This window comes from Rhinolophus hipposideros, assembly GCF_964194185.1.
Source record: "Rhinolophus hipposideros genome assembly, chromosome: 15".
Taxonomy (NCBI): domain Eukaryota; kingdom Metazoa; phylum Chordata; class Mammalia; order Chiroptera; family Rhinolophidae; genus Rhinolophus; species Rhinolophus hipposideros.
This window is the reverse complement of record NC_138061.1, coordinates 64,875,307-64,884,638: the sequence shown is the minus strand read 5'-3', so window position 1 is coordinate 64,884,638 and position 9,332 is coordinate 64,875,307. Positions and strand designations below refer to the sequence as shown.

The 9,332-nt window shown below is 43.3% G+C and overlaps 1 protein-coding gene across 1 annotated transcript; it reads left to right on the top strand.

Moving 5' to 3' along the window:
• Nucleotides 1-1,556: 1,556 nt before the first annotated feature.
• On the top strand, nt 1,557-8,189 carry MSMB (microseminoprotein beta; the record flags this gene model as incomplete). The annotated part of the gene is made up of 4 exons (XM_081075436.1): nt 1,557-1,781; nt 3,831-3,936; nt 4,956-5,061; nt 8,060-8,189. 4 exons carry the CDS (start codon nt 1,557-1,559, stop codon nt 8,187-8,189), a joined length of 567 nt encoding a protein of 188 aa, XP_080931562.1.
• Between the last annotated feature and the right edge of the window lie 1,143 nt (nt 8,190-9,332).

The window sequence follows — 9,332 nt, the reverse complement described above, 5'->3', positions numbered from 1 at the left end:
AGCCATTCTGAGATAATTGGTCTGCAGCGTGGCCTTGAGAACTGGGCTTTCAAAAGCTGCCCAGGTGGTTTTAATGTTCGGCAAAATTTGGAAACCACGAACCCTTTCAGTGTATCATGTTGTATTAAGCAAGAATTTTGCATCAAAATCTATAAAAACTCATCTAGGCCCCCTTTTTATCTTTAATTCAAACTTCACCTTTTAAAAGTATCCTTTGCTAGAACCAGTGAAAGGGAACGGACTGAGCTGTTCTCGGGATACAAAGAAGAGGAAGTGGCCGAGGCACAGGAGCAGGCAAGTAAGGTTGGAGGACCCTCAGGGATGGCCTCTGGGTCTCCCTCGGACTGGGCCTCAGAAATGGTGTCAGGGAGATGGCAGTGGAGTGGCAGGAAAACGGCAGCTGGGGCCCTCCTGCTCTCCTCAGACCCTCCTTCAGCCTCAGAGTGAACTGTGTAAGCTGCACATCTGGCAAGGGCCTGCTCTGCTTAAGACCCTGGATGACGCCTGACTTGTGGGAAAGACCCAAGGAGCAGCAACTTACATAAGGGGACAGGATCTCTAGGGGCACTGCCAGCCTGCTTCACCCCAAGGCTGGTACAAAGCCACACCATCTAGAAAGTGTGACAAATGCCGGCCTCACAGCTGCACTGTCTCCTATGCCTGCACGTGTCAGGTTCTCAACTTCACTGAATGCAGGAAAGGAAGTGTCCTGCGGGGTGGCCGGCGGGGCCTCTGGTCCCGCTCCCCACATAAGAACGCAGGACACGGTAAGGTCAAAAAGGAACACCCACGGAGCCGTAAGTAGGGGAGTCAAACCAATATATTCTCGCTGGCGGCTGGGCTGGAGACACAGGAAGCAAGATCTACATATCTGCCTAACAGCAGTCCGCGCTTGCCAGCCACCATCTTCTTGCTAGCCCCCATTCTTTCTGCTAGCGTAGCCACGGCAGTTATATTAGTGGCCAATGGCTTACAGGTTACAGCTGACGGTCAACTAGCCACAGCTGACGGCCATCCAATCACAGTTGATGGCCATTTACTACCCGAGCCAGCACCTTTCTATGTGAGGCCGAGAGCCTGGAAACTGTTTTTTGGGGGGGCTTTGTCCCCACAGGAAGCAAAGGAGGTGGGAGGAATTGAACATGGGAGCAGGAAGGGACATCAGAGCTTCTGTACTAAGGTGGCCCTCAGGCCAGCAGCACAGCCATCACCTGGGAGCTTGTGAGAAACTTCCGGGGATTCATACCCACGTTAAAACAGCACCGGTTTTGATCATGTTTCTCGTACTCCTTACCTGGGGGATTTGGTCAAGAAGCAAAGGCCTTGGCCTTGTCCTACTTGAGCTAGAGACTGTGTGTTTGTTATTAGCAGCCTGGTGACTTTGATACCCACCCAAGTGGGAGAACACCTCTTCTTATGGGGAGGGAACTGAGGCAGAGACAGAGAGAGAGAGAGAGAGAGAGAAGAAAGAGGAGGGGAAGCACCAATGGCAGGCTATATGTGAGATATTGTCAACTGGTTAATCTCAAAACTCCATCCTCTGCTCTCCCGTCACCATGTTTGAACTCCATCCCGGAGTCTCTGCTCAGAGCAGCAGGAGATCTGGGAGTTCTGCACCCCTCACCCACCTTGGGCTGCAGCCCAGCTTGTGCCCACTGTCACCTCTGTTCCATGCCGAGGCGAAACAAGACCTCCAGAATTCCTGTAATTACCACCACTCCCCAACAACATCCTTTCTGGATGAAGGGAGCAGAAATTCTGTCAACAAGGCTGGATTTGTTGTGGGTTTGTTGTTGTTAGTTTTTTTTTTTTTTTGAGAAAAAAAATCAGGTTACACAGAATGAAACAGAGAGCTGGTGCAAACTTAAGTTCTGGTGTGAGCTAAATGTATTGAGGGTTTCTTGTAAGTATTGATTTTTGTTGTTGTTGTTATAAAACCAATGCATTTCATTGTAGACAATTTAGAATATAAGACGAAGAGCCCAGAGAAGAAAGTTGTCATAATCTCTCAGCTCAAAAATGACTTGTTAAAATTTGGCACAAAATTTTTAATCTCTTTCTGCACATACTCCTCTATGTGTATCTTTTTACGTCATAAGAATCACACTGTGCACACTGTTTTGTAACCTGTATTATTCCACTGAATGATACATAGCGATCATTTATGTCATTTCATATTCTCTTACCTCCTCAGTTTACCAGTTTTTATTTTTTCTGAATCACCATGTTCTCAACCAGCCCTGTTCCTGGGCATTTTGGTTATTTCTATTTCCCCACTGCAGTGGAGAAACCTATCTCCTTCTCTGTGCTATTCTTCTTAGGATCAAGTCTTAGAAGTGAAAAGGTGATGTAAAGTGTTGTAAACAGTTTTAAGAATTTGGATACACACAATCAAATTATGCTCCATAAAGACTGTTCCAACATACACCATCCTTGTGCATTTTACTTCCCATATATGCCTCTATTTTCCTCTGAGTACTAGAAATCATTCTTGCCATCTCATTACAGTTCTATTTTATCTACATATTTACACTTATTGTGCTATCGGTAAGTTAAACTTTTTCATGTGTTTGTTCATAATTTCTATTTATGTCTGTGTATGTGTTTGTGAAATGTCCCTTTATTTCCTTTGCCATTTTTCTACTAGGATATTTTTCTTTTTCTCATTGATATATAGAAATTGTTTATGTAATGATGTCGTTCTCCAAATTTGGTAATTGCTTTTTAATTTTGTTTATGGACTTACATAATCAAATTAATTTTTTTCTTTTTCTTTTATACTTAGAATAAAATTAATACTTACCTATATTTTCTGTGATTAGTTTATGATCTTTAAAACATTTTTAAAGTATAATAAAGTACAGTAAAGTAAAACAATTTTAAAACATTCAATATTATATTAGTTTCAGGTATGCACATAGTGATTCAACATTTATATACCTTATAAAGGGGTCTCCACAATAATTCTAGTAACCATTTGTCATTGTAAAAAGTTAGTTTACAATCTTGTAAAAATTCAACCTTCAAATCCTCTTAGAATTTCTTTGTGTGGGAACTAAAGTAGAAAATTAATTTTGTTTCTTTTCAAAATAACCCACCACTTGTTCTAGTACCGTTTATTGAATAATCATTCTCTACAGATTTCAAAGACTAAGTTTATTTTATAATAAATTTTGATATGTATTTAAAAGTACACTTCCTGGGGTCTCTATGTTGTTCCTCTAACCTGTCTTTCTATTCTTATATCAGTAATGCACTACTTCAGGTAGTATCGGTGAAAATTAATTTTAGACATCTTACAGAAAAAGTACCCTCACCCATCTTCTTTTTGAAAAGGTTCCTGGAAATTCCCACATTAAAGTTTGTTTATTTAGCTTGCTCGTCTCAAAATGATGATAAGCATAACTTGATATTTTGTTTCTGTCCTGCAGATCCAGTGTCAGCTAGAGATGAACTGATAACATTCATTAGCCATCAACGATTCCTTTATCATTTAGAAAATGAAGTTCTTAGCCTCGTTTCTTTCCTTTAAATCATACATACTCTGCAAAGCAGTTAAAAAATCAACATCTTACAAGGGTTTCCCGAATCTCCTCTGTTATAAAATATCACAATATAACTGTTGGTCTATGATCTTTGACTCACATTTAACTCTTTTTCCAGTCGATTTTAGTAGCTTGTCTTATTCCTTTGCTAGATTACTGGAGGGTATAAGCTCTACCTTTACATCACCTTCCAGGAGCCCAGCAGTGATCCTCGTACAGGCTGCTTAGTCAATGACTACCATCTGAATTCATTGTTCTCCTTTCCGATATTTCTTTCCATTATAGAAAGCTTTTCTGGGCAGCCTCGTGGTTTTCGCCACCTTCGTGACTTTGTGCAATACCCAGTGCCGTCAACTGCCTAACACGAACTTTCCGAATGATGTCTCTAATGGTAAGTTCTGGCTTTTCAAATTGATTCTTTTACTGCAGTCCGGTAGTTGTAACCTTTTGGCAGATGAAGGCCTTTAAGTCTACATGAGAAGGAGGGCTAGGGGCAGATATAGTACAATGAGGGACTTCAATTTGCCACTTATATAAGATAGTGGTTCTCACCCGAGCTTTTGAAACCTACCAATGCTCAGGGCCTATCTAAGACCAGGTAAATCGGAATCTCTGTGGTAGGAGCTATACATTTGAAAGCTTTTCCATTGACTTCGTACGTGCAGCCAGAAAATCATCAATTATTCCAAAGCAGTACTTCTCAAACTTTAATGTACACGTAGCTATCTGAGAATCTTGTGAACATACAGGTTCTGATTTTGGGCCTGGAGCGAGAGAGAGAGTTGGCATGTCCAACACAGCGTCAGGTTGTGCTGATGCTACTAGTCCCCAAAGCACTTGGACCACCAAGGACTAAAGCAGTGGTTCAACCTTTGGTTGAACATTTGAATCACTTGGGGAGCTTTCTAAAAATATGGTGGCCTGGGCCCCACACCAAAGGATCTGAGTTCATTTTTTCTGGGGTAGGACCCAAGCATAGATTAAAAGAAAAATACCCAAGATATTTTCCATGTGCATTTGAGGTTGAGAAGCAAAACAAAGGGAAGTGGGAAAATGAGACATTTACCCAGAGATAATCCTGCAGAAAAAAACGTGGCTCATAGTACCTCTAGGACCATAATAGCTATCTGATTAAAGAGGAAGGTCTTATTTTTCCTTGAAATGTCTGTTCTGAAATAAAATCTGGAAGGATTTAAGCTTGCTGTAAGAAAATATCAGTGGCATGAACTGGACAGTCCTGGAATTTAGCTGTGGCTGATCACAGAAACACTTTCTTTAGATGCCTTCAGAATCGATGAGATTCTCCTTAGGGAGGGGTGCAGATGGCAAGGGCTGGCCTGTATCCTGCAAGCCTTGTTCCGGGTGCATGACGTGGGGATTCCACTGACGATGCCACATGTATTATTTTAGAATGCAAAGAGGTCAATGGAGTCACACACCCGCTGAACTCAAAGTGGAAGACTGAAAACTGTGAGGAGTGTTCTTGTAGCCCAGAAGGAATTGAGTGTTGCAACATGTAAGTCGTCGCCAGCCAGGCTAAGAGGGGATGTGGCTGTTGTTGTTGGGCTGCTTCCTGAGGTACAGCTGCTCCATTTCAAAATCCCATCCTGAAGAGGGTTTCGTTTTCAGTACTATTTCTTTCTTTTTTATATTGTGGCAAAATATGTATAACATAAAATTTAGCATTTTATCCATTTTCAGGTGTAAAATTCAGTGGCATTAAGTACATTCACATTTTTGTACACCCATCTCCAACATCATCTCTAGAACTTTTTCATCTTTCCTAACTGAAGCTCCCTACCCAATAAATAACAACTCTCCATTCCCTCCTCTCCCCAGGCCCCGGCAACCATCATTCTACTGTCTCTATGAATCCGACAACTCTAAGTGAAATTGTACAATATTTGTCCTTTTGTGACTGGCTTCTTTCGGTATAATGTCCTCAAGGATCACCCATGTTGTAGCCTGTGTCAGAATTCCCTCTCCTCTTAAGGCTGAATAATGTTCCATCACATGTATAGACCACATTTTGTTTATCCATTTATGTGTTGATAGACATTTGTGTTGCTTCCATCTCAGTCTTACTTCTTTTAAGTTGTTTTTGCAACTTGATAAATATCTTTACTATTAAATACTTATATCCTGATGTGTTGCTGAAGATAGGAAAGGGTACCTAAAGGTCTGAAGCTATTGTAAAGGTTATCTGGTCTTCACTTCTGCTTTTGCCTGTGGTGATTTGGAAGAACAGCAGTGAGTCAGAGCACAGGCAGAGGGTATAGGGTGTGAGGAGGAAAGGATAATATGTACTCAAAACTCTAGTTTCTTCACTGCTAAAGTTTAAATTGTCAGCCCCAAATCACACAGATGTTTTCTGCTGGGTTGCTGTGGACGCCAAAGGTCCAGTACTTGGGCCGATAGAAGAGAGTACCTGCAGTGTGATCCTAATTTTCTTGTTTTTGTTCCACCGCTAAGTCTATACAGTCACTCCACTCCACCTCTACTCCCCACCCCCTGGCAAATTCCACTTGATGCCTTCACTTCAGCCTTAGCCTATAGTGTTTTGGAAGAACAGGAGTGGCTTTGATGAAAGAAGCATTGGTTAAACACAAACAAAGTAGTGTTTCTTAGATTTGCCTGATCACAGACTCATCTGGGAAGCTTGCTGAGAACAGGTTTCTGGGGCCCATTCAGAACCTACTGAATCAGAAGCTATAGCGACCTAAGGAATCTGAATTGTAACAGGTATCTCAGAGTTTTATGACACCACCAGAGAGTAGAGCAGCAAGCACTTGACTTAAATCAGAACATCTGAATGCTACTGAGTAAGTTTAAGTGTCTGGAAAGTTCCGAACACATTTATTGAGGATGCTCCATGCTAAGTGCTTTATGGAACAAGAGAAATATCAGGTCAGGTCAGGAGACTTTCTGGCTGCCTGAAGCAGGTTCCCAGGTATTGCCTTGGCTGGGTCACTGCATGTTACAGCTGAACCTTGATTTTGTGGCTCCAGAAATGTGACACTGTGTTAGTATCATGTGTCAGTGTGACTCTGGAGTTTGATTATATCAGCCAAGTTAAGAGCTAGTGAGCCTTTTCTCCCTGGCCTTGCAGCACACCTCCAAAGTGGCCAAAGCTTCCATGTCACCAGGCTTTGACACGCCCCCACCTGCTCAGGGCTGCATCTTCAAAGCCACGTCAGTACGACTGTCTTCTAGGGTCCTACGGGCAGAGCGTAGAAAAGAGTGACGTGGAAAGAGCCTTGATACCGGAGTCACAGTAATGGAGTCTGAATCTCCATTCCTGGCATACCTGCTGTGTGACCATGAATATGTTTCTTAATCTCTCTTAGCCTCGGTTTCCTCATTGTAAAATAGGGATAATAGGGGTTTAATGAGAATTAAAGGAGATTCTGCATATAAATTCAGTAACCTAACAAATATTGAATGCTTTCTCTATGCCAGTTCTGTGTCCCCTAAGCCTGGGACAGTAACCAACACCTAGTTGGAGCTCAAGGTACCCCTTCCCTCTTTCCTTCCACCTGCCTATTCCATTTGGCACACTTCTCCCTACTGTTCAGAGCCAACTCCTTTCCCCTGTAATTGCCCCATAGCCTACCAAGTTGTTCTCATGGTGTTTTTTTTCACTACAGCAAAATACAGCTTTTGATTAAATTTTCTCTGGGAGAATTTTTTTGACACATTTTACTCTCTGAGGGACACTGTCCAGATTGCAAGCTGCCCAGTGGCCTCCCCACTACCCAGATCCCTGCCCCACATGCCCAGGGAAAATATATTTCCAGTTCTCACTTTGATTACTAGATTACCCTTTGGGAGGAGGACTGAAATGTCCTCTTTGGTTAAAATACGTCAAGGGTCACCTTTTGGAAGGAAAATTGTCACAAAGTGCCCTGGGGATGGCTGCTTCTGTGTACACATTGGGCAGGGGTAATTAAATCTTGGGTGTATGGATTGGTTCTGGGAAAGTACTGACCCGTAACATTGTTTGCTCTCTTGAATGTATGGATGGACACTCCTGGGAAGAGGGCCCCGAGTTTTTGTCAGCGTCTCCCTGGACTCCATGAGTCTGGCCTGGAGTGACTCTTTGCTCATGTTGGCTGAGCCAGCTCCTAGTCTAATAGGTCCCCATGACAGAGATGTTCCCTTTCCACCTTCAAGTAGCAGTACTGCTGGCTATTACCTGATCAGGGAGCACAAGAAGAGTCAGGCTGGAACAAGCTGCTTGGTTGGCCCTAGAACTTGCCTTTGGGCCTCTTAGAACTTGCTGTTGTCCTGTGCACACAAGATGGATCTCAGGAACAATGTCAGGGATGGTCTAAGTTTTCATAGCCCAGGTTCCATGAAGGCATCACTTAGGGGTTGCAAACCAAGGGGTGCCCTTAAGTTGGTGAAGGGCGTCCTGCACAGTTGGAGTGTGGGCTGCTTCTACCACAGAGCTGGCCCTGAGGAGGCTGGGCATCCTCTCCCTTCTAACACGCCTTCTTTTGTCTCAATGACAGGGCAGCTACACCTGTGAATTATGACCACGTCAAGTGCGAGAAAATCCTAAACAAGGAAACCTGCACCTATACAGTGGTGGAGCGGAAGGATCCAGAAAAGACTTGTGATGTCAGTGGTTGGGTGATATAATGTGCTTCTAGTAGGCCTGGGTCTCCCAGCCAGACGGGGCCCAGGTCAGGCCTCCTTGTTCTATGGCCTCTAACAGTCTCTGATTATGTAACCCTTCCTATCAGTAAAAACATATTGAGCAAACACTTGAATATGTGTATACTTTCAACTTATAGATTATGTATGCATTGAGTTCTGGCGTGTGGATGGGGAATGGCTTGCGCGCAGCATTCCAGTATCAGTTATTTCTTGCTGCATGCAGACCACCCCAAAATTTGGGGACTTAAAACAGTGACAGTGCTGATCATCTCTTGCTTCTGTGTTAGAGAACATTTGTTCACCCAACAGGACTTTACTGCGTGTCTTGGCCAGGCAGTGCTCTGGGCTGGGGGTACAGCAATAAACGAGAGAGACCAGGTCCCTGGTCTTCTGGGGCTTGGAGTCAGGTGTGTGTGTATGGGACAGATGACAAACAAGCAAACATGACAAACAAGCAAACAGTTTTCTGTTGAACAATCCACGGGCAATTGGTAAAGGGCTTTAACCCTATCTGTTCAAAAACGTTACAGGACCAGCTGAGCAATCCTAGGCTCCCTTAGATTTTTTTTGGTCACTCTAAGATAATACAAAAAAGTGCTTTGGTCACTTTTAGTGAATCTGCATCTGAGTTGAAAAGGGAATGGGGATCAGGGAAGTTAAAGGTATGATGCAGTCTTGGCTCCCTGGGTTTGCGGGCTGACATTTTACACTGCCCCTCTTTCTCCACAGCTCCCCTTCCACCTACAGGCTACGACTGCCTTCTTAGCTTCTGCATCTGAATCTGTTCCCTGGTGTTCTCAGGGGAGATTGCCTTGCCCCTTGGAGGAGTCACTCTCGGGTGGGATCCATAAAAACCTATTGTGATCATCTTTGTAAATCCTACTTAGATGGCTCTTTATCTTGCTGTGAAACATGGGGCACAGTTAGCACCAAGTATGGGGACCTCTGTCTAAATGGAAACAGAAAGATTCCTATTTTAACACCTGCTCACAAATAAATAAACAACAACAAGAAAAGCTCCAAGGTGATGATGCCGCCCATGCAGAGTGTAGAAAGCTGTGCTGTGACACGGTGCAAACAAACGCATGCTTTGGAATCAGATACTGTGGCTTGGAATGTGGACTC